General features: G+C 46.5%; 1 protein-coding gene across 1 annotated transcript; it reads left to right on the top strand.

The window, feature by feature from the left end:
* The first annotated feature begins 1555 nt into the window (after positions 1 to 1555).
* On the top strand, positions 1556 to 24655 carry ntn4 (netrin 4). Its single transcript, XM_069700418.1, has 10 exons — positions 1556 to 2039; positions 3311 to 3864; positions 9164 to 9442; positions 14208 to 14334; positions 14836 to 15021; positions 20804 to 21011; positions 21513 to 21607; positions 22151 to 22219; positions 22846 to 23019; positions 23820 to 24655. The coding sequence occupies exons 1-10, from the start codon at positions 1994 to 1996 to the stop codon at positions 23957 to 23959; spliced, it is 1878 nt and encodes a 625-aa protein (XP_069556519.1). The 5' UTR covers positions 1556 to 1993; the 3' UTR covers positions 23960 to 24655.
* The last annotated feature ends 544 nt before the right edge of the window (positions 24656 to 25199 follow it).

Raw genomic sequence — 25199 nt, 5'->3', positions numbered from 1 at the left:
GCACGGAACAAAGTGAACAGGTGAGATAGTTTAACTTGGCTCACTGCTGATTGGACACGGGTCAGGTGCACAGAAAGCAGGTCACGGTCCGATTACACAGCAGACAGAAGAAGCCAAAGCCATGCTGGGTTCAGTGGAGCTCGACCCAAATGGACCGGAGCGGAAAGAACAGGTTCCCCCCCCCCCCACCCCCCTCCCCTCCACCCCCCCTCGACATCAGCGGCTGTTCGTGGGTACCGTCGCCGAGAACACGGGGGCGCTGTTCAGCCTGCGGTCCAACCCGGTTCCTGCAGGGCTGAGGTCATCTTCACGTCAAAAGCTGGTCTTAAAGCACGGAGCTGTTCACGGATGCCTCCGTCTGGTCCCTCTTCTTCTGTTTGCGGGCTACTAAGCAAGCCGTTATTAAAAACAGACGCTCATGTGGAAAGCAGGATTAAAGGCCCTGCAGTTTATTGCCTTGCATATTTCACCGGTTTTGTATGGACATCAACAATGTTGTCAACAAAAGGTCGCGGCCCGGCTTCGGCCGAGCAAACAATCGGCATAATTCAAAGCGAGTCAGCAGCATCACTTTGTGTGTGTGTGTGTGTGTGTGTGTGTGTCTGTGTGTGTGTGTGTGTGTGTGTGTGTGTGTATCCAAAGCCAATTAATTAAAAATGTGGAAATGAGGACTCAGTTACACCCAAAACAAAAAAAATCAGGTTTTCATCAGGCGTCATGTGCTCAGCGGGGGGTCCCCGAGTCTGTGGGAGGTGCTCTGTATTAAAGTGTATTTATTTATACTTTCTTCTCTTCTTAACGTCATCTCAGTGGGAAATATAGTTGTTGTTTTTTTCCCCCGCCCACGACGGACACCGATGATTCACTTTTTACATACAGAAACATATTTAGGTTATAAAATGTTAAAATAAACCGGGTGTGCTGCGTCAGCAAGCTACAACTTCAAACTGCTTATAGATGATAGATTATAGAAAACTTCTAATAATACACACTTTTGATGACATTTTGTTAACATGCAGTACAATTTTTAAGTTCTTCAATTTACACTTAAAGTTACTTTACACTCAACTACATTTATTTGTGTTTTACGAGTCCCTTTGTTGTAATTTATCATACTACTCTTTTTTTTTTAAAGTTTTTTTTATATCTAAGTCTTTAATACATTTTTTAGTAAGTTTTCTATTTTAAAATCTGGGTTATTCTATTTTTAAGTCTTTTTTTTTAAATTCTTCTTTAAGTCTTTAAAAAAAATGTAAAGTATGTTTTAAGTTTTTATTCTTTTTTTAAAGTGTTTTTTTTGGGAGCTGTTCATAAAACATTTGCTTTGTACTTGTCAACAAAACGACAAAAAAAACAACAACAAGCACTACCTTTAAAGCTCTGCATCACGTAGCTCCTCAGAGAGAGAGGAGGTGCGGGGGGGGGCAGGCGGCCCCGGCCCCTCGTGTTGAGACCTCCACCCGTGTTTTGTCGTTGTTCCTTTAAGTCGGAGGGTGGAAGCGGAGGAGAGGCGGAGCCACCGCGCGCTGTCACTGCACCACCTCCGCGTGTCCGCGCGGCTCCTCACAGACAGACGCGCAGGCGGCGAGCTCACACTGCAGGGAGATGAAACACGCTGCAGGTCCGGGAGCTGCAGACGAGCCGTGCAGAGCCGATCACTTCTCCTCCTCCTCCTTTTCCTCCTCCTCCTCCTCCTCCTCCTCTCTTCTCCTCTCCCCGCGGGACATCACGCACCGTCCGGGATCATGTCGCTTTCCGAGCTTTTATCGCCTCTTTGGATCGCAGCTGAGTGAAAGAGAAAGTCCACACTGGATCTGAACCCGACGCACTTCTCTCCCTCTCTTCTTCTTCTTCTTATTGTTTTTGTTTTTGTTTGTATTTTGCCACCGCGGATGAGATCTTTGCAGACTTGATGTCTGAATAACTGCAGCGGATTTTCTGGCTCCGTTTTCCTTCCCCGCATTCTTCGGATTATTTCCCGCAGGAAGGAGATATGTTGGTGTTATTTGTGATCAGCCTGGCCGTGTTGTCACATTCAGGTTAGTGGGATTGTTATCAAGAGGTGTTATTGTCACTTGGGACAAGTGCAGCAATGCAGAACTCCCTTTACTTTTTAGGCAATTTAACGTCTGGACGACTGGAACAAACAAAAAAAACAAAAACAAAAAAATTCTGCAACATGAAGCCACATTCACTAAAAGTTTAGGGTTTATTTGAGAATATTAAACTTAATATTAACCTCATAAACCTCCTGGAAGAAAAACAACAATAAATGATGGGTGTCATTGTGACTTGATTTTGAAGGAAGTTTGGTATTAAAAAGCAAAATTTGTGTTGGATATGACTGATTTCTTACTAAAGTTCCTGTAAAATCTAACAGTTTATTACAAGTTTACGTCCCATTAATGAGCACAAAGAGATGGTTCATCTAAATATTCAGTTTAAAGGTTCCTCTCTTCCTCCCGTGACCTACAGACACGTTACATAAGTTGTCATGAACTCTAAACAAAAGACATCCCTACTGGAAAAAAAAAAAAGAAGAAAAAGTTCCTCAGTGCAAAAAAAACCAAAACAATAAAAAAATAAAAATAAAAAAACCGAGTCTGTCTGTGAGGTCGAGAGGTTTCAGATAATAAATCCAGTCTCAGAGCGTCTGGAAGGCGTCTGAACGCTGCTCATCCTCCCCGAGCTGCCAAACTTGATCTGTGTCAGAGTCCACGCTGAAGCAGGCAGGTGCACAATGCCTCCATTATCTCTTTTTGCATAACATTTCCGATCGAGGTAAATCACTTGACTTGAGCGCGCACGCGCACAACACACACACATAAACACACACACACACACACACACATAAACACACATAAACACACACACTATCTCTTAGATTCAGGTGTGTCTGGGTCACTAATCTCTGAAGAATGTCCCTTTTTATTTTTTTATTTTTTTTACATTTTAATTAGATCATGTGCTCAAAATATCCCTGGATTTGGGCTCTTTCACTTGAAGTCCCAGGTGAAACAACACCTGTCTCCGGTGGTGTCCAACACCTGTCTCCGGTGGTGTCCGACCCTGCAGATCGCTTTGATCTCTGAAATGAGGTCCTCCTCTGGGGACATTGAAACCGTGTGTTACTGGACATTTTTCTAAGCACCATAAAAGACATCTTTTACCAGTCAACCCGGGGCGAACTGACCCTTTAAAAACGAGGCGTAATGAGCGCCACGCCTTTCCAAACTCACCTGACGGTTTCTCTGTTGCGTCGCCTCGTGCTGAGCTGTTTTTATTATTTTTCTTGTTTCTCCTCCTGCAGGCGTGTCGGAGGAGGTGTTTCGTGCAGGCGTGGCCCCTCGCTGCGAGAGCCGGGCCTGCAACCCCCGCATGGGCAACCTGGCTCTGGGCCGCCGCGTCCTCACGCAGACCGTCTGCGGCAACAACGGCACCGAGCTCCACTGCTCCTACGCCGACCCGGACGCCAACCTGGCCTGCGGCGCCGCCAAGTGCGCCAAGTGCAACGCCGGCCTGCCCCTGCTGTCCCACCTGGCCGGCGCCATGTCCGACTCCTCCTTCCGCCACCCGAACACCTGGTGGCAGTCGGCCGAGGGCGTCGAGTCGGAGACGGCGCAGCTGGACCTGGAGACGGAGTTCTACTTCACGCACCTCATCGTGGTGTTCCGCTCGCCGAGGCCCGCCGCCATGACGCTGGAGCGCTCGCAGGACTTCGGGCGCACGTGGAGGATGCTGCAGTACTACGCCGGCAACTGCAGCGCCGCCTTCGGGCTGGAGGAGGGGAAGGCCGGCGTCGGTCGGGACGGGGCCATCTGCACCTCCAAGTACTCGGGCGCTTCCCCCTGCAGCCGCGGAGAGGTGAGGCCGAGCGCTTTGCGTCTAGATATTTTATCACGTTAAATGTGGGCGGGGTTCGTCTCGGAGGGGGCGGGGCCTTCACTGTCGCTATGGCAACAGTCTTCTTGAATCGCATACTTTTTTCCTTTTTACGTTTAGTACGTACTGCAGCTGCCCTTATAAAGTACGTACTGTTGTATGTAGTATGTGCACAACTGGGACAAACTGGGCGTTCCAGTATCCATACCATAATACTATTTAGCGTGCCAGAAAATAATAAGATTGTATGTGTCCTAATACATCGTATGTTAAACGTAGTACGCCAAAAGTACCAGGAGAGTCATTAACGGGAAGCGTACTCGTTCCAAAATCCATTCTTCAAATGTTGCGCAACAGATATGACCAAGAGGGTCAAAGGTCAAGACATATTAATGATCAAGTATTTGTATACAGTACATACTTTTGTAAGGAACGCTGCAGTACGTACTGAAAGTAAAAAGAAGAAGTATGTTTCTTCTTCTTCTTCTTCCTTTTGCAAATTCCTACCTCCTGGTTCTTTTTGGGGCTTCCTGCCTTTCACATATTATGAAATTGGGACGCACTAAATCTTTTTCCTGGCGTACTACATCGTGTGGTTGAACACACAGCCGGAGAGAGATGCATCAGGGATGTTTCCACTGATGCTCGGCGTCTTACCTCCGGCTCTTTTTTTAAATTTTTTATGATTAAAACAGTCCTCCTCTCTCCGATACGTGTGGGCAGAAAAAGCACTAGAAGAAAATACACAAGTCAGAACAACAGACTAAAATGTAAAGTTTAAACTCGTACTTCGGTTTGAGGCATCAGGTTAACGCAGGTGGGAAGGAGGGCGGACACACACCTGGAGGGGGAGGAGGGGAGGGTGGAGGGAAGGGAGGAGGAGGGGCGGAGTTTCCTGCTTTTTTTTTTTTTTTTTTTTTTTTTCTTTCCTCCATGAATGAAGTGCTAATGATGTCACACCACTCATGCAGTGTGTGTGAACTATCGCTTTTTTTTTTTTACTTCTTCCTGCTGGAAACGAAATGGGCTCCTCCTCCTCCTCCTCCTCCTCCTCCTCCTCCTCCTCCCTCAGGAAGTCACGCAAACATGCGAGAGTCATACGGCGCCGCTGGCACGCTGAGCAGCAGGAAAGCGGCGCGCGGCCAGGTGGGCGAAGCTGCCCGAGTGCATGAGTGAGTGTTTAATCGGCGTACTTGGGTGCAGCACGAGAGGCCTTCCTGAAGCCCATTGATGTCTAATTGAAGCAGTGTGTGTGTGTGTGTGTGTGTGTGTGTGTGTGTGTGTGTGTGTGTGTGTGTGTGTGTGTGTGTGTGTGTGTGTGTCGGGAGCTGCTCTGCAGATGTTTGCGGAGGCACATGCCAAGCCGTGGTGCTGTGCTCTCATGTGTAGAGCGTCTTCAACCCCCCCCCCCCCACACACACACACACACACCCCCCCCCCCCCCCCGCTACGACCACGGCGAAGGATTTCTGACGCCTCTAATCAGGCCTCTTTCGACTCTGTGCACGAAGGTGTAAAAATAGCGCCTTGTTTTTCCGTCCGTCTGACTTCACACGCTCGACTCGGCCACCTGTGCTCGGGAGCGGTGACCTTTGCCCCGGAAGCCCTCAGCTGACGACCCCAAGGTCGCGGTGGGTCGAGCGGCGCCCCGACAGACCAGCCGCCGCCGCCGCCGCCGCCCCCGCCGCCTGTTCACACCCTCCCGGCCTCTCGTGTGTTTTTTTTTTCCCGCGTTGAGCGTCCATCACCTGAAATGACAGTTTAAACGGCCTCCGGCCTGCGCGAAGGTCACGACAACGAGCTTCGTGTACGGTTGCCGTGTGCGCGTGCGTGTTGTATGTAGCGTGTGCACGCACGAGGCGCAACACGGAGGCCTCGCCCGCTTCGCTCGAGGCCCCCGAGGAATGAAGTATTTTGATGAGTGAACTTCAGGGCACCTGAAACTCAGTTTTAGAGTTGAACTTTAGCAGCACAACAAAAGCCTCTTACTCAATATCCTCCGGAGCTTTCAGCTGCTTATTGTGGCCTTCATCGAGTTTGTCACCGTAAGCAATAATCGAGCAATTGAGCAAGAATTAATGGTTTTTAAACAAATATTCAACCCCACTTACATAAACTTACTGAACAGACGTTTGTTTATGTCAATTATGAAGCAAAAATTCCCTTAAATGTGCCTGTTTCTGCTTCTCGGATGTAAAAATGTGCTTTTTAAAAAAAATAATAATAATAATAATTGCTATATAACATTGAAAATTGAATTTCTTTTTGTGATTTTTCTTTGAGAGAAGAACCTGTTTAAAGATTCTGGGTACTTGTAATGGATTTAACAAAGTAATCAGCACCTGAAAAAAAGCCTTCAGCTACTGCTTTTTGTGTGCGTGTGTGTGTGTGCGTGCGTGCGCATGTGTGTGTGTGTGTGTGTGTGTGTGTGTGTGTGTGTGTGTGTGTGTGTGTGTGTGTGTGTGTGTGTGTGTGATGGCCGGTGGCTCAAACGCTGCGTTTTCAGGTGTGTTTCTTCGGTGTGTATCGGAGCGAGTGTCGGGTTGCAGCGCCCGTGATGGACGGCGGCCGCGAGCGATTCGCGGGCGGCGAGTTATTCTCAGCTTCTCCTCTTTCTCCCGGAAAAAACATGAAAGCGTGTCATCTCGTGTTCACCTGTTTCGTGTGTGTGTGTGTGTGTGTGTGTGTGTGTGTGTGTGTGTGTGTGTGTGTGTGTGTGTGTGTGTGTGTGTGTGTGTGTGAGAGTATTCAGGGCTCCTTGTCTTATTTATGAGGTCAGCTGGGCTGGAAGAATGTGAGTGTTTGTTGCAGAGACTTGACCTCCTTAGGGAAGAGGGAGGCTGACACACACACACTCATGTTCTTCCTCTTCTTTGTAGTTAGTTCCCCCCCCTCCCCCCCCACACACACACACACACACTGGTCCGTGCCCTCCTCCAGATAAACACATACAGTCGACTCCCCGTCTGTCTGCAGGGAAGGAAGTGCCGTTGCTCTGATGGATGTCGGTACCGTCGGCTAGACACCCATCCCCCCCTCTCCGTCTTTCTCCTTCCATCAATGCCCATTGTGCCTGTTTACCAGATTACAGTCCACAGCGCTTTGATGGAATTAGGCCCCCGTTAAAGCCGGGGCTTACTTTTATTTCGCAGCCTGAAACAGGAAGAAAGATATTAGGTGGCCCACGGTGAACCCGCTGCCTCGGGGGGGGGGTGGGAGAGGGGGGCCTCACAGAGACTCCAGTTTATTACATATCTTAATTGTAGGCAGAAATCGTTTACACTTACAGTGTGTGCGCGCTTTCAACACAGCGTGGCTCTGGTTCTCCGACTACATGCACACTGAGTAGATGAACATCTTTTATGTCTCCTCGTGACCTCCAAACTAAAACCGATTTTCTCGAGCGGCATCCAACGGCGACGTCGCCCCATTTGGTTTGTGAACGGCCGTTATGGAGCCTCGAGTTTTGGCCGTCGCCATCTTTGCTACTTCGGAGCAGGAAGTGACCATATTTGGACGAGCTGGGGGGGGAGGAGCCAGCGGTGGATCTGACTGATCTGATTGGAAACCCGACGAATACTACGTCCCGCCCACCGATAGCTGTAACCCGACTGCACCACAGGCCTGTCAATCAAACAGACACGCCCCTCCCTCCCCAATAAACGTTTGAAGCTTGTTTTCTAATTAATGACGGGATTATTTTAAGATGGACCGTCAGAAAGCCAATAAGAAGGGGCGACTTCAGCGAACAACACTGAAATAATTAATTGACTTCGTATTTCATGAGAAGTTGAACGGGAGTCTGTTTCTGTCGTAGTTTTTACTTCTTTTATACACAGAATCAACTCCTACGTCACTTTAACTTCACCTCATTTTGCCCGAGCCACCAAAAAAAAAAAAAACAAACAAAAAAAACCCTCTAAAGACCCGAAAGACGTCCGTGGACTGCGTTCGGATAAACGTGGGTGTCGTCGGCGTATCGGCGGACATGAACGCTTCGTCTCGGAGGAAAAACTACGAGACGTGACTGCGCAGTAAAAAAAAAGAAAAAGCTCGGAGAAGGCCTCTCGTGGAATTTTTTCCGTCGTGCGGAGGAATGCGCAACGCTGATGGGTGTTGTCAGTGTATGTTTGTGCACATGCCAGCGTGTATATGTGTATGTGTGTGTGTGTGTGTGTGTGTGTGTGTGCGCGCCGGTGTTGCTGTGGTGTCGCCGGGCTGTCGCGGGCCTTTTGTCCGGCCCTGAGTTATGTGGAGCTGCATCTCCGTCCCCGTCTTTGTCTGGCCCCGCTCTCCGCGCTCTCCCGCGGACCGGCGCCCCTCGTCCTATTTGTCGTGTTCTCTTAATTGCTGACCACAATGCCGTGACCCCGTGACCTTTTCCAACAACGGGGAAATTAATAGTGCTCCTCCCATCACACTCTCGGCCAGTCATCCGGCCAATCAGAGCGCAGCATGGGGGCTCTTCCAGCATCTCGGCCGACGCTTCCACCAAAGGGGGGGGGGGGGGGACACTCACTTGCGTGCACAAACACAAACACACACAAACACACACACACACACACACAACTTATACAATGATATCAGTGACAACAATGCGCACTCTGGTGAAGAGACACACTGCGGACACACACATACACACATTTCGTTCGCAGCGAGAGTTGGGGCAGACACCAACTTTTTTCACCCCAACAACAGCAGCGGTGTTGGTTGCTAGTGGCAGCAGTCGCCATGGCGATGGCAGCCCATAAAGGGATCTTCGACTTGAAGGATGTCCAGGGACCAGACAGGGTAAAGAGAAGGGGGGCGGGGGGGGGGAGGTTTAAGGGAGGAGGAGGCGGGGCAGGGGGGGGAGATGGGGAGGGAGGGTGGGATACCCAGCACTCTCACGGTAACGTGAGGACGATCCTCCAATTAAGCTAAATGAGGCTGCAGATAATAATCAGCTCCCCCATTTAACTGAGTGTTAAATGTCAACTGGTTGTAAAAGTCCTTCTTTTTTTTTTTTTTTTGCATTTTTATTTAAATTTTTTGCCAGTTGAGACATTTCAGTCGGCGTCTCAAACGTCCCGTTAAGACGGCATCTCCTTCATCAACCAATCAGGTCCCACCAGGTGATCCGCCACCTTTTTAAAGACAAACTACTGTTTAAACTCACATGGTTTTACAACTACATACAAACCTATAATTTGAAAAGGACCTATAAGAAGTAATATTTAATGTTTTAAGATCAACTTTAACTGATGCCGACTGTCTCTCTCTCTCTGTCTCTGTGTGTCAGGTGATCTACCGAGCCCTCCCGAAGTGGGAGACCCTGGATCCTTTCGGGGCGGAGGGCCAGCAGCAGCTGAGGGTGACCAGCATCCGAATCCGGCTGCTGAAGCGCCAGGCGTGCCCTTGCCAGGCCAAGGACCTCGCCGCCGAGCGCGACGCTCTGCCGACTCGGCACTTCGCCATCTACGACCTGATAGTGAAGGGAAGCTGCTTCTGCAACGGCCACGCGGAGCAGTGCGTCCCCGCGCCGGGATACCAGCCAATCAGAGACCGGACCAACCACGTGGTAAGAGAGAGGGGGAGCAAGTCGGCGGGAGCGTTTTTTAAAATTTATTTATTTATTTTTTATTATTCCGGACCGTCGGAACGATCTCGAGATCGCCAAGTTGTTCTGGAGCCGAGTCGGCTGTCGTCACGTGACCTACGCGTGAAACTCTTATGTCACGTGTATTTCCATGGCAACTGAGAAAACGTAACTGTTAAAGTTAGGATAAAAGACACTTACTTGTTACGTTTTCATTCGCGCCACCGACTGTTAATCGACCAAATTTCTTTCGATAAGCTTGTATTACAAGTCCTTAAAAAAAAAAAACGTTAGCTATCCAGTATTTTGTTTTGTTCCGCTATCGGACTATTTGAAGGCCGACAAGCCTGCTTTTCATTTTGTTGAGCTTTATTGGTGCGATAACACATAAAATGACAATAACGACACAATGTAAAGTATAAAAAAACCAACCTCAAACGTAATCTACAGAGTTTGTACGACTTTAGTGACTAAATGATTAAGGAAGTGACGGCGGACATCTTGTTTGTTCTTCTATGTCGTAAACGGCTCTCAAACTCCTTCGATCATTTCGTCTTTTTGAAATTTCATTTGATTCTCAGTCTTAATAAAACTATTTTTTTTTTTTCTCACCCAGTGATTAACGACTCCGGTGCAAACGATGCTCGAGTCGCACCGCTCGCTTGTTTTGATCATCACGCCCGTCGCTTCTTTTTCTGAGGACACGGAGGTTTTAAGGGTCGATTAAAACATAAATAAGATAAATAACAAATAATATAAATAAACTTAAACGTCTTATAACAGACTGAAGGAGGAGTCACCTTTCTCTCTCTCTCTCTCTGCTCTTCTGCCTCCGTCAACAAACCCAGGATTCAAATCAAATCAACCCGCTCTTTAATGGTGGTGTTGATGTGTGTGTGTGTGTGTGTGTGTGTGTGTGTGTGTGTGTGTGCGTGTGTGTGTCGATAAAGGTGTGAACAGACACGGGCTCCTATCTCGGCCATCTCAACAAACAGAAACGAGCGCCTGTTCAGCGAAGCCTCGACATTAAAGTGAAAGTTTCCTTTCCAGCTTGTGAGCAAAGACAGAGAAGTAAACGCAGAAGTAAAGCTCGCCCGACGGTTGGGATTTTTAAAAGGGATGTAAAGATCTTGGTCAACAGTCATTTTTCATGCTAATTTCTTTTCTATATAAGAATTTGCAAACGAGATATTCACTTATCTGTGCCTCATCATCAACCACATTATACCAGCATGTTATTGTTAGCTACTATGAGCGTTCAGTTCAAGTTCAGCTTTTCAGCTAGGGTAAATTTTACTTTGCTTTAGTGCTAATTAACAAATGACCATAGTTATTTTTTTTTTATTATGATAAGTCTGCTCTACAGTCTTTAAGAAAATGCAATTAAAGCTCCCAGCAGAGATTATCATCAAATTCCTCGTTAGTTTTTTTTTTTTCAGTTTCAGTATCAGTCATAGAGAGCATGACATGGAAAGTGCTCATATTTTAAGCCGATATGAGACAGAGAATAATGTTTGGTATTTTACCTGAGTGAACGAGATGATTCATGCGTGTTTTCTTTGCTGATACCGGCGTTTTTGTAATGAAGCCGCTGATAGCCGATTTATTGGGCACGTTTTAAATCTCACTGTTTTCATGCCAAGAAATTCCAAGGAGCTCTGCTGAATGTTTTCATGAGGATTTCCTTCTTCTGAGGGTCGAAAACCCTCCGAAACGGTCTTTAACCCTGTAAAACCCTCCTGATCACGCCAGGGTAATAATAATAATAATAAAAATTAATTTTATGGTGTACTGTTGGGGAATATTACGCAATATTTTTGCCACAAAAATTAGTCCAAGTTTCAACAGTAAATCCTTCTTAACCGTCCTCACAACATGACCTGAGGTCATCGGAGAGTCGTTGTGCTGTGTGCGATGCGGGAGCATTCGGTAAACACTTATATAAGTGCCTTTTTTTTCCCGCCTATCAGCACTTTGTTTTGCATCTCCGTTTCGACCCAGAGCCGATGTTTCTGGCAACACCCAAACAAAGCAGAGCAGCACAAGACAGGAGACGAGGGTGGAGATTACAGATCAGTCAGGGAAGGGAAGTGTGTGTGTGTGTGTGTGTGTGTGTGTGTGTGTGTGTGTGTGTGTGTGTGTGTGTGTGTGTGTGTGTGTGTGTGTGTGTGTGTGTGTGTGTGTGTGTGTGTGTGTGTTTGTTTGTGTGAGGTAATCGGTGGAGAAAGTGGCCCTTATAGTCATTACTGCTCAGACAGTGTAAGTTGAAAGGGTTGTTTTGTTTGTTGTTGTTGTTGTTTTGCACTTCTGTCCCCCCCCCCCCACACCCCTACCCCCGCCACCCCTCCCCCACCCCCCACAGGACGTTTTGTGGTTGAGGGTGATTACACTGTCTGTTAGTTTACCACAAAGCCAACATACACACACTTAATGACATCCGGGAGCTGCTGCTGGAGCGTCAGCTGCAATTAGTCTAGTTGTGTTGTGTGTTTGTGCCTCTCATCGCTTCACCATTTTATTAGTGCGTGAATCCTTGAGGTATAGCCACAGTGACCTTTGACCTTTTGACCACCAAACTCAGATCAGTTCATCCTTGACTCCCAAGTGAACATTTGTGCCAAATTTGAAGACATTCCCTTCAAACTGTTCCTGAGATATCGTGTTCACGAGAGAGGGGGGTCGACGTAACATAGCAGAGTGAGCTTGACCTTTCACCTTTGACTCCCCCCCTTCCCCCCCCAATCCCCCCACCTATAAATCTAAGCAGGCCCTGCTTGGGACCAAATGAGTGTTTGTGTCAAATATGAATAAATTCCCTCAAAATGTTCCTGTTTACAAGGATGGGTTGACATTAGGGTCATAATGGCCTTGACACCCCCCCCTCCGAAAAGTCCCTCAGAGTGAGATATCACATTCACAAGAACTGGACGGACAGACGTACGTAAAATCATAATTGTCCCTTTTTTTTTTAAATATATATAAAAGCAGATAAATCCTAAATATAAATAAACTTGACACAATCTCAGTATCAGTGCAGCCCTGCAGTCGGGCTGAGTTTACATGACTTTGTGTGTTTGGCTCTCCGTGTGTACACGTGTAAATTGTCCCGTATCGCGGGATGGTAAACATCTGAGACGGGTTGAAAGAGCAGCTGTCTGGACCCGAGCCAGAAGCTGCTGCTGCTGGACTTTCTCCTTCTTCTCCTTCCTATCGGTCCATTTGTTTATTTTTAATTTTTTTATTTATATATATATATATATATATATATATATATATATATCCTCTTCCCCTCCTCTCCTCTCCTCACTCTGGACTTTTTAAAAATTTATTTATTTATTTTTATTAATTACTTCTTCCTCATTTTTGGGAAATGTGTCATTAGGTCGCCTGCCTCCTATTTGCCGGGACCTCTCATTTGTGCGATTGTTGCCGCTGATTGAAATGGTGTGCGATGTGTGTGAAACCAGTTGTGTGTGTGTGTGTGTGTGTGTGTGTGTGTGTGTGTGTGTGTGTGTGTGTGTGTGTGTGTGTGTGTGTGTGTGTGTGTGTGTGTGTGTGTGTTCACCTCTACAGGGGGGCGATCTGGGGTCAGTTCAGGCAGAGGACATGCTGTTCGTCACTTTGCTCCTATAGCATGTGGCTGTGTTTAACTCTACAATGTAAAATGTGTGTGTGTGTGTGTGTGTGTGTGTGTGTGTGTGTGTGTGTGTGTGTGTGTGTGTGTGTGTGTGTGTGTGTGTGTGTGTGTGTGTGTGTGTGTGTGTGTGTGTGTGTGTGTGTGTGTGTGAATCAGAGCCATTCAGGAGTTAGTGACACATCACACACCGTGGGAAACAAATGCAAGAATCGGTGTGTGTGTGTGTGTGTGTTTTTTGTGCATTTGCAGCTATTTTCTACGCTTGTGTGCCCGTTGATTAGTGTGTGTGTGTGTGTGTGTGTGCCTACCTCCGTAATCGTTGTATAATTGTGTGTCCCACATTACAGTTGCACGGTGTAACGCAAACAAATAAAGAGCTTCCTCAGATGCCTTGACCGCCCGCCGCCTCCCCCCCCTCCTTCAATTCATTATCCAGCATACATGGCATTCCAGCTCGCAGGAATGACAAGGAGATTGTTATTGTGCTCTCAGCGCTGCATACTTGCACTCTTCTCATACACACACAAACACACACACACACACACACACACACACACACACACACACACACACACACACACACACACACACACACACACACACACACACACACACACACACACACACACACACACAAGCACACACAGGCTTTTCAGAGCGGAGGCCCGTTCTCGTTTCCAGGGATGAAGCCAAACAATCAATCTCCATTCACTAATTTCAGGCGAGAGAGTACAGTATGAGAGAGAGAGAGAGCGAGAGACGGGGAGGAAGAAGAAGAAGAAGAAGAGACGGAGCGAGAGAAAGTAAGAAAATCGGGAAGAAAGAGAGACGAGGAAGAGGAGAAGGAGGGAGAGAGAGTCCCAGAAAAGATTAAAAAAAATAAATAAATAAAAAAAGAGAGGAAGAAAATAGGTAGAAGAAGAAGAGGGGAGTCCTCACCTCCAGGCAGGCCACGTGGGAAACGTTCCCCTCCATCACACTGACCTCTTTGTTCCTCCCATCCTTCCATCTCTACCTCCGTCCATCTTGCTGCCCGTTGCTAATGAGCTCTTTCTTTTTCCTCTCCGTCTCCTCTCTGTCTCTGTCTCTGTCTTTGTCTCTGTCTCTCAGGTCCATGGGAAGTGTGTGTGCAGACACAACACGGCAGGTGACCACTGCGAGCGCTGCGCCGCTCTCTACAACGACCGACCCTGGCAGCCGGCCGACGGACTGACGGGAGCGCCGCACGAATGCCGGAGTGAGTCGACGCTCAACTTCATCTTCATCATCATCATCATCATCATCAGAATGAGGGGGCGACACACGGCAAAAATGAATCCACTAAAGTTCCTGTTATTGGCCGCGAGTTGATGAGTATCAGCAACATCAAAGTGGCAAAACGGACGCAAACCAAAAGATGAAGTGACATTTTCGTCACAAGTAGTATCTTAGCGAAGGAATAAGCCACCAAAACCAGGGGGCTTCTTCACCGAGGACGACTGTCTGCTTGAATTTGTCCATAAAAACGTGACTCCTGCAGCATAAATCCACTCGTTTTCAGTATGTTTCACCTCAATAAATGACGAAATACTACTTCAGGGGCGCTTTAGAGCTCTGAAAATGGGAATTAGAGCAGAGCTTAACCTCTCAAACCTGCTTGACTCTCTGATGTTCAGTGAAATATTCCTTTAATGGAAACATGTACAACAACAGTGTCTTTGTCGCTAACGTGTTGATTCCCTCCCTCCCCACACGGCAGAGTGTAAGTGCAACGGACACGCCCAGAGCTGCACCTTCGACTGGACGGCGTGGCGCGAGTCCGGCCAGCGGAGCGGCGGCGCGTGCGACTGTCTGCACAACACCGAGGGCCGTCAGTGCCAGAAATGCAAAGTCGGCTTCTACAGGGACCCCCAGCGACCGCACGCCGCCCCCGACTCCTGCAGACGTAAGACTCGCACTACAGACAAAAAAAAGATTAGAACCAGAGGAAAACAAATAACAAGAAAGGAACTTACATGAAATGAGTTACCCGGTATTAGTTGGGTTTTATAAAGAGTCCAAAAAAGTACGTTGAGTTTTAGTTGCAGACTGAATGTAAAAGTGTTCGTAGCTTCCGAGTCATAAGTGACGCCAATGTGGAAGAAGCTGCAGTACCACCGGGTGCCACTAGAGGTCGGCTCCAAAAAAGCCTTCCGGCTCCATAGACTCCCATTCAACTTCTCTCATCAAATACAAAGTCAATACATTTTTTTCCACCAGTTATCTCGGTGTTGTTAGTTACAGTCACTCCTTCTTATTAGTTTTCTGTCCGTCCATCTGAAAATAATCCCTCATTAAAGTAAATATTAGGCCTCAAAAAGTTGTGTTTTTTGGCGGGCGTGTCTGTTTGATTGACAGGCCTGTGGTGCAGTCGTGTTTCCGCTATCGGTGAGCGGGACGTCGTTGAGTTTCCAATCAGATCGAGTCAGATCCCCAGTTCGTCCAAATATGGTCACTTCCTGTTCCAACCCGCTCCAAACTAGCAAAGATGGCGACGGTCGAAATGCAAGGCTTCATGACCACAGTTTTTTTTTTTTTTTTTTTTTTTTGTCTTAATTAGCAAAAGGCTTTAACGCTAATATGTTAAACACTATACAAGTATTTTGTTCAGAGTGCAGCCTCAGCTTGTTCTTCCCACATTATTTATTTATGCGCAGATATACGGATATTTTCAGGGTAGTTTGAAAGTTCTCACTAGTATTTCACTTGTAATGAATCTCTTCAGGTATAAATATATATATATATATAAAAAAAAAAAAAAAGAACACAACAACATGAGCCAACTCGGAGTGACAAAAATGGGCTGATGGCCAACTTACACACACACACACACACACACACACACACACACACACACACACACACACACACACACACACACACACACACACACACACACACACACACACACACACACACACACACACACTCTGGAGTCCGGTGTACCTGCAGGACTGAGCTGACTGGGTCAAATCTGGCAGATAATCAGCCGGAGAATGTAACCACCGTTCTGTTTATGGATGACTATCTCATGTTTACTCAAGACGCGTCTCATCAGCGCAGAGCAGCACGCCACTCAAACCACACACACACACACACACACACATACATTTTACAACTACTGACAATGATTACCCCCGAAGCTCTGAGTCACATATGAAAAATGGCAAAACAAGCCGAGATGGACAGGCGGGAGTTTCGTGTCGAGCTTCAAGTCAAGACATAGGAATGCCGCCATCTGATGATTAACTACAGTGTAAACCCGGGATGGAGCGTGGGCCCGTCTGCTGCAACACACACACACACACACACACACACACACACACACACACACACACACACACACACACACACACACACACACACACACACACACACACACACACACACACACACACACACACACACACACACACACACACACACACACATACACAGAGCCAGGTGCCCGTCAGGATTCGGCGTTATCCAGCATGTCCCGACTTGTGATCTCCGTCCTCGGCATTCCTGGAGAGAACGAGAGCGCCGTGCCAGCTTGACACGCACGAGGTGAATGTTATGATTCACCATCGAACAACGATCTGTCGCCGCCGGAGGGATTAATTATCCTTTCTGATATTTTACAAAGTGTCTGTGTGTCTGTCTGTGTGTGTGTGTGTGTGTGTGTGTGTGTGTGTGTGTGTGTGTGTGTGTGTGTGTGTGTGTGTGTGTGTGTGTGTGTGTGTGTCGCGTGCGTTGTGATATTCGAGGGTGTCACTCACAAAGTTTCTGAAACATCTCGTTTGAATAGACAACATTACGTGACGTTTACATAATCTGTGGTGAGAATGATGAAATATCAGATTTTTTTTTTTTTTAAAGATACAGTTATATTATGACTTTTTAATGCTAAAATTGTTCTCTTCTATTTGAATAACAAAAACTACGAGAGTGAGAATAAGCGGAGTTCCTGAACATCAAAATATCAAATATATATGTTCAATATAAACTGTGATACGAAACAAAATCCAACACAAACATCACAATTGATGCTTGAAACTGTTAAATCTTCAGATGTTGTATTCAATTTTCATAAAGTAAGAAAATAGCAGCTGGAGTTATGAATTACTTTGATCCAAATTTTTATGCCACAACAAGGAGAACCTAAAACAGTTCATCTTTATTTTGCATTTATAAATAATTTTAAACTCGATGGCCTGCAGAGGATAACTTTAATCCCCATTGAATCTTATTGTTTCATCGACTGAAATATTAACATGAATGGACAAAAGGCACATTTCAACGGTGAATTATTGAACCCTCTGGCCACTTTGGACGAGTTGATGAGAAGCACTTGAGCTCTAACTCAATCTGATTAGGACACTAAGCTCCGCCCACTTATAGCTGAACCCTCACTGTACCACAGGCCTGTCAATCAAACAGACACGCCTCCAAAAATACCGCTTTTCTTTTAGGCCTAATATCCGATTAATGACCGTAGTATTTTTAGATGGATCTCGTGGGAATTATTCGTTGCAATACCGCGTCTGACCACTGGGACACATTTGAAGCAGGTATTCAGCTCTCCAAGTTAACATCCATCACACAACCTTGGATTGCTCCTGGCATTGGCTGGGGTCTTATGTTTTCCCATAATTCTTTGCCCTTGTCATAGTCGTATAGACTGCACCGAACTCAAATGGCAGCACGGGCATGAATCACAAGCTGCTTTTGGAGCTTCGCTGTTGGGAGTTCAGTAACAATGACTAGTTGATGGATTGAGTTTAAATAGTTTTATATAACCTCACTCGTTATTCCTCACTATTTTCTGACATGTCTGCGTCTCTGATAAGATCATAGAAACTGATGCACCACCTTTTTCTGTTTTTACAGCAGGTGAGATGTGGTTTGAATTTCAGTGATTAGGTTCGGGTGTTGTACATGTTTCTTTTGGTTTGGGTTTTTTTTTTACACCTGTGGGGTAACTATGGAGGCTAATGACAGCTGATTGATAGAAGAAGAATAATAAGAAAAAAAAAAAGGAGCGACGGCCCGCTCGGAGAACCCCTGAGACGAAGGTACAGGTTGTGAAATCACGCTGACAATGGAGGAATTTCCCTCCGTCCTGAGGAAAAAAAATGTCATACCAGCCCGCGAAAGAAAACACTCTTGTCAGGCTTCACGCAAGCTCGTACACACCAAAACAGTTTAGCGGGTGGGGAAAGTTACAGTGTGTGTGTGTGTGTGTCTGTCTGTCTGTCTGTGTGTGTGTGTGGGAGGAGGGGAGGGAGGGTTGTCTGCAGTGTGTTTTTCTGTGGTTGCTCAGGCAGGTGTCTTATCACGTCTCTGCACACGCTCATAAGGTTTTCATTGTCAGAGTATCTTGCCGCTGACACACACACACACACACACACACACACACACACACACACACACACACACACACACACACACACACACACACACACACACACACACACACACACACACACTGCAGGACTCTTTGTGTAGCCCCCCCCCCCTGAAAGCCTGTATACCCTACATGGAAACTCACACGCTTACCGAACACGCCACCAACACGTGTTCAGGCTCTGAGGCGATGCTGTAATCTGTTAATTATTAATGCTCGCAGGCTGCTCCACCAAACAATAGTGCGAATGTAGGTGGAGGCCTGGTGCACGTTGCCCACGTCTATAAAGTATATCAAATGTGATGTCTTTATGATTTTATTGATATCGTACGATTCGGTCTCATTATTAAGTTTTATCTTTTATCTTTGCTGCGTCGGGGCGATTCGTTCAATAAACCGTCTGCTTTGACGCTCGGAAGAAGATTCACGTCCTCCTTACGGGGGCGAATGTGTGAAACGTGTAACTCCTGCGACACCATATGGAGTAAAATCCAGAACTATCGATCCATATATGTTTAGCTTTTGCATTAAGATGAGAACAGCCATCATCAACCGGCAGAAAATCATCATGCTCATGTACAACAAATGGAAAAGCAGTTTTTGAACCGCTACGTCGTGCTGAAACTAACGATTAATAAAAGTGACAAATCGCTGTTAGTGTCAGCAACTAATGAAAACGTCACAGACATCTCGTTAGATTTCACAGATCAGTCTAAAAACCTGAACATATTCAGGGATATAAAATGAATAAAAGCTGCGACTACACCATTGTAAAACCACCTGTTTCAGATCTTTGACTTCAAATTGTCGTCTTATCTTATTTTTTCTGTAATCAACCGCCACATTAATGTTAAAGCAACAAAGAGCTTTGTTGGCTTCTGTTTATACAGTAAGTCGTCATTTGCTGCCAGTCAGGCTTCAAGCATCATTAAACAGAGGAGAAACCTCTTTGTTTCTCTACCCTCTCCTTCGCCACGTCCCCCCACCACCCTCCACCCTCCACCCTCCACCCTCCGTCTGCCCCACAGATAGGGACAGATTTATGGGGGGAGGCGCGATCCCGGCAGTCTTTCTCAGACTGCCGGTGGAAACATGGGCGGGTGTTGCAGCGCGAGTATATTGTTTTTGGAGGTTGTTTAAAGAACACGCTATCAGCACACAATTAGAGGGAGGGAGAGGGACGACCGCGTCTCTGCGTGTCCTTCTATCTTTGTGAGGACCGGGTTTGAGATTCAGATCCTGAGGACATGTTCGGCGGTCCGGGTTAGAATCGGCTCAGGGTTTTCAGGGGTATTTAGATGTGGTGGTTCACAAAGAAAGAAGTACAGACACGTGTGTGTGTGTGTGTGTGTGTGTGTGTGTGTGTGTGTGTGTGTGTGTGTGTGTGTGTGTGTGTGTGTGTGTGTGTGTGTGTGTGTGTGTGTGTGTGTGATAAGAAAAAAGAGAGAGGCCTTTGTGTTACAAGATCCTGCAACAATACCGCACAGACAATAGAGCAACTGATGAATGATTAAATACATAACTGCGGGTGATAAATTGTAATTTACTAGTCAGCAAACCATCAGTCTGAAGGACCTTTTAGACTCACTGCTCCCCCGATGTGGTTTGTTTTTACTTCCTTTTTTTTGTTTTTGTTACACTTATCATCGTTTTTTTTTTTTTGGTATTATTATTATTTTGCAGAAAAGAAATTCAAGGTTTCCAGAGGAGTTTTCATCTTGTGTCACAGTGACGTTCATATTTTTAGTCTTTGAGTGACGCAACGTTTGGATGTTTTGTCACGAGATTTGATTCGTCTTCTCATTTGGTCGTCCCTGTTTTCATGTAGCACCACAGGCCTGTCAATCAAACAGACCCCACCCCCCACCCACCACCCAAAAAAACCCCAAAAACACAGCTTAATATCTACTTAATGAGGGATTATTTTCAGATGGACCGCCAGAAAACTAATAAGAAGGAGCGACTGTAGCTAACGACACCGAAATACCTTTGACATTCATGAGAGAAGTTGAACGGGAGTCTGTGGAGCTGACCTCTAGTGGCAGTCGGTGGTATTGCAGCTTAAAGCACTTCTGCATCGGCCTCATTTTTTAGACCTGCAAGCTACGAACACTTTAAATAAACAGTCTATTATTTTAACTGACAAATATCATGAAGGCATAACTTGCGTGCCAGGTCTCAGCCTCTGTTTGACATCAGTGCTACTGTTGATGTCGCTGTGTCTCAAAATCAAAACAAAGTATTTGGAGAGTGTTGAAAAATGTAATCCCCCCCCCCTTTTTTTTTTTTTCTTTCCCAGCATGCAGCTGTCACCCGTTGGGCTCCATGCCGTTCCACCTGGCCGACGGCTCGCTCTGCGACCCCTCCAACGGAAACTGCATCTGCAAACCGGGAGTAGGCGGAGCCCACTGCGACAGGTGCATGGTGGGATACTGGGGCTTTCGCGAATACGGCTGCCGTCCGTGTGACTGCGCAGGAGACTGTGATCCGTTTACAGGAGACTGCATGTGAGTAGAAAAGACCTTTCCTCTTCCTAAACAGAAGTGCAAATTACCTTAATACGAGTTCTCCACCGTCACAACATCTGCTTTTTATTGCTGTGCAGAGTTATTGTCAGTGGCGCCAGGAGAGGGAGGATTTATTGGACGCACAACCACAGGGTTGAGGCAACCAACACAAGTTATACTGAAAACTAAACCCAGCAGTGGGGTGAGAGGAGAGGTCGAGGGGTCATTGAGGTCATCGTGAATATCCGTACGAAATTTCTTGGCATCCCAGGAAGTCGTTTTTTGGAGATATTCTGCTCTGGAGCGACTTCACACATTAACTTTATGACTCGGATCTATTGAGCATTTGTTTTCCCGTTCACCTTCACATGTGTGTGATGATGATAATGATGATGATGATTATGATGATGATGATGATGATGATGATGATGATGATGATGATGATGATGATGATGATGATGATGATGATGACGATGATGATGTTGTGATGTGTTGTTGCAGCTCTGATCTGGACCTCTACAACCTGGAGGGAAACTCCAGCGAGCCGGTCAGGATCTTCAGAGTGGACGAACTCTTCTCCGCTCTCCACTACTTAGGTGAGATAATACAGATACTGTGTGTGTGTGTGTGTGTGTGTGTGTGTGTGTGTGTGTGTGTGTGTGTGTGTGTGTGTGTGTTGTGTGTGTTAGTCATTTTCCTCCACAGTCCAGTGACCAAGTGTTAATGGTTAAGTAATGAAAGTCTTGATAGGGCCTCATAAGAACATGCATGGAGTTTCCCTTCTCTTAGACCCCCCTCCACCCCCCCCACCCCTCCACACACACACACACACACACACACACACACACACACACACACACACACACACACACACACACACACCCCTGCAGCTTTCATAGCCACATTCCTCACTGGACACACACACACACACACACACACACACACACACACACACACACACACACACACACACACACACACACACACACACACACACACACACACACACACTGTGCTTGCATTCTTAGGGCGCCCCGTATCTGAGACCACACACACACTCACACAACACAAGTTATTTAATTATGTTACAAATATGAATGTGTGCTTGTCTCTCCCCCCCCCCCCCCGCCCCCCCACAGAGAAGTGCGAGTGCAAAGAACAAGCGCTGACCAACAGTAAACTCTTCTGCACCATGAATTATGCGTACGGTAAGAACACACACGCATCCTAGCGGAACTTTTACACGAATGCTTGGAAGAAAAAAAGTTTGAGGCAATCAATTCAATAGTTGTTGAGACATTTCACATAAAAACTACCACATGGTGGTGCTGGAGAAAAAGTGCGATTAGGGTTTATCCTCTGGGGATCAGGAATGTCATCGCAAGTCCAGTCAGCAGTTTTAGACATGTCTGATTTCCATTCCTACTTTTTTTTTTTTACTTTAAATGTTGCAGCATTCAGAGCAATGATCTATTCTGCTCCAACGCCTCTGGGGAAAACTATCCTAATAAAAATTTCAGCTGAAACAAAAACAGCAAAAAAAAGCACCACGATCAGATAAAACTCCTTTTGAAGTTTGTCCAGCTACCAAAGACACAAACACTTATTCAACAACGTAGTTCCCCGTCAGTCTTCTTCTACGGCTCCTATTAACCTTTTGTTGTGTTTTAATGCAGAAAACAATCTGATTTTTTTGCGCTCATTGAGTCCTAACAGGAGGTTAAAAGTACTCTAGAGTTTGTAGCATCTCTAAAAAAAAAATAAATAAATAAATAAAATCAAGACGATCACCCCGAAGGTCTGACGAGATCTCGCCTCCCTCCCCGACTCTTAGTGCTGAAGGTGAAAGTGCTGTCGGCCCACGACAAGGGCTCCCACGCCGAGGTGGAGGTCAAAGTTCAGAAGGTGCTCAGTCAGAACACCAAAGTGAAGATACAGCGGGGTCGAGTCACCCTTTACCCCGAGTCGTGGACCGCACGGGGCTGCACCTGCCCCATCCTCAACCCAGGTCAGACACACACACACACACACACACACACACACACACACACACACACACACACACACACACACACACACACACACACACACACACACACACACACACACACACACACACACACACACACACACAGGTTCAAACTTCACACTGAAACTCAGGATAATCATAAATACGGTACGTGCTGAAGAAACGGGTCCAAGTCTGTGATGGATGTTTCACAAACGAGCTTCAGCATGACGGTTCTAAGATAAAGGAAGGCAGGTGTCACTGAAGCAGATTAGATTTCTGAAGAAAGTTATTAGATGTGTCATAGTTTCAAAGCTTTTTTTTTCCATCACTGATTCGGAGCCGGTATAATTATTCATTGTAAACTGTGCCAGTAATGTGACAGAAAACCCCGGCGTAAGGATCTGTTGTTATTGATCCGATCGCAGCTCTGCTAATCATCGCATAGATTCTCTCGCAAACTCTTTGTTATTCAGAAGTTTGTCGTCAAACTGACTTTTGGTGCCGAAATTCTTACTCGTAGTCGCAGCTCAATGCACTTAACTTATTAATCTGTCGCTGCACCATTAACCACGGAACAAACAGTCCTTTAATACTTAGTTCTCGGCGCCTCAGAGTCTGGACTTTGCATGTACAATGATTTTTCATGAAATACGATAATTCTGGAGTCTTTGTATGATTACTCGGCCCGAACGTTTGTTCCCTTCGGATGCCTTCTGTGCAGAAAAGCCTGCGATCTGTGTCAACCGGTGAAGCCTCAATGTTGAGTGATGTCCTTGACCTTTGACCTCACCTCTCAGGGCTGGAGTACCTGGTGGCGGGCCACTCGGACCGCAAGCAGGGCCGCCTGCTGGTCAACATGAAGAGCTTCGTCAAGCCCTGGAAAGCCAGCTTGGGCCGCAAAGTCCTCACGTTACTCAAGAAAGACTGCAACTGGTAGACGGACGGCGAAGACGCCGGAGGGGACGGACGACGCGACAGACGAGACTGTTTTCAACACACACACACAAAAAAAAAAAGCAAAAGACAAGGATTTTTGTATTTCCCCGTCCTCCAGGCGTGGATTATTATGTCGCGCAGGTTTCAGCAGCGGTTGTTTTTTTTTGGGGGGGGGGGGACTGAACGGACACGACTGAAAGCCTCCGTTTCTCCGCCGTGAGGTTGAAAGCGAGCTGCACAAGCTGAAAGCACGCAGGACGTAATTTTTTTTTAGCGAAGACGTGTCCGTCTCGCAACTGAGCAAACTCTTACATCCTTACGTAGGATTTTTTTTTCGAGGGGAGGAAGCTCCTTTTGCTCGTCGCTGCTGCAGCGGCAGCTCGAGAAAATAAAGGAATTCAGCGCTTCGTCCCAAGAGCTGACGGCGTGCCCTCTGGACTCATTAAAATACATTAAAACACACACACACACACACACACACACACACACACACACACACACACACACACACACACACACACACACACACACACACACACACACACACACACACACAACTGCTCTTCCACCGCTGCAGCACTTTAGCCTAAGATGGACTGAGGGGATACGGACACACAAAGAGAGGAGGATTAAACACACACACACGACTTCCTGATATGGACTGCAGATGAAACACTTTACAGTGGACACACACACAGACGCAGCTGTGTGTGTGTGTGTGTGTGTGTGTGTGTGTGTGTGTGTGTGTGTGTGTGTGTGTGTGTGTGTGTGTGTGTGTGTGTGTGTGTGTGTGTGTGTGTGTGTGTGTGTATGTGTGCTGCAGACACAATGTGCAAAGCACCCAGAGTGACGCTGAACAAGCCATACAAGCCACTACAGGTGGTTAAACCTTAGCCAGTCCAGGTGTGCCTGTGTTGAAATCCGAGCGAATGGGTTTTACCCCGAACGTGAATGTATTTGCCTGAATGTGTGTTTGTGTTTGTGAGTCTGTGTGTGTGTGTGTGTGTGTGTGTGCGGATGAATGCGGCAGTATATTTCGAGCACAGTCCAGATTCAGTCCAGCTCTCTGTCAGTTTGAACCGTTCCAGCATTAATGACATCATGTATCCTGATTCATCTCATATTTACACTCCACGGCTGAATCCAGAACGAAAAGTCTTCTTATTCCTTCCTTTGTGCTCTTGTACAGTATTATTTGTATATATCTATATAAATATTATTGCTCATCTTTCCCCCCTTCT

This window comes from Brachyistius frenatus, unplaced genomic scaffold (assembly GCF_029030835.1).
Source record: "Brachyistius frenatus isolate BFR_SWC_R1_liver_20210118 unplaced genomic scaffold, ASM2903083v1 Contig_33, whole genome shotgun sequence".
NCBI classification, from domain to species: Eukaryota; Metazoa; Chordata; class Actinopteri; family Embiotocidae; genus Brachyistius; species Brachyistius frenatus.
Note: the sequence above shows the minus strand (reverse complement) of the source record. Positions and strands in the feature narration are given on the sequence as shown.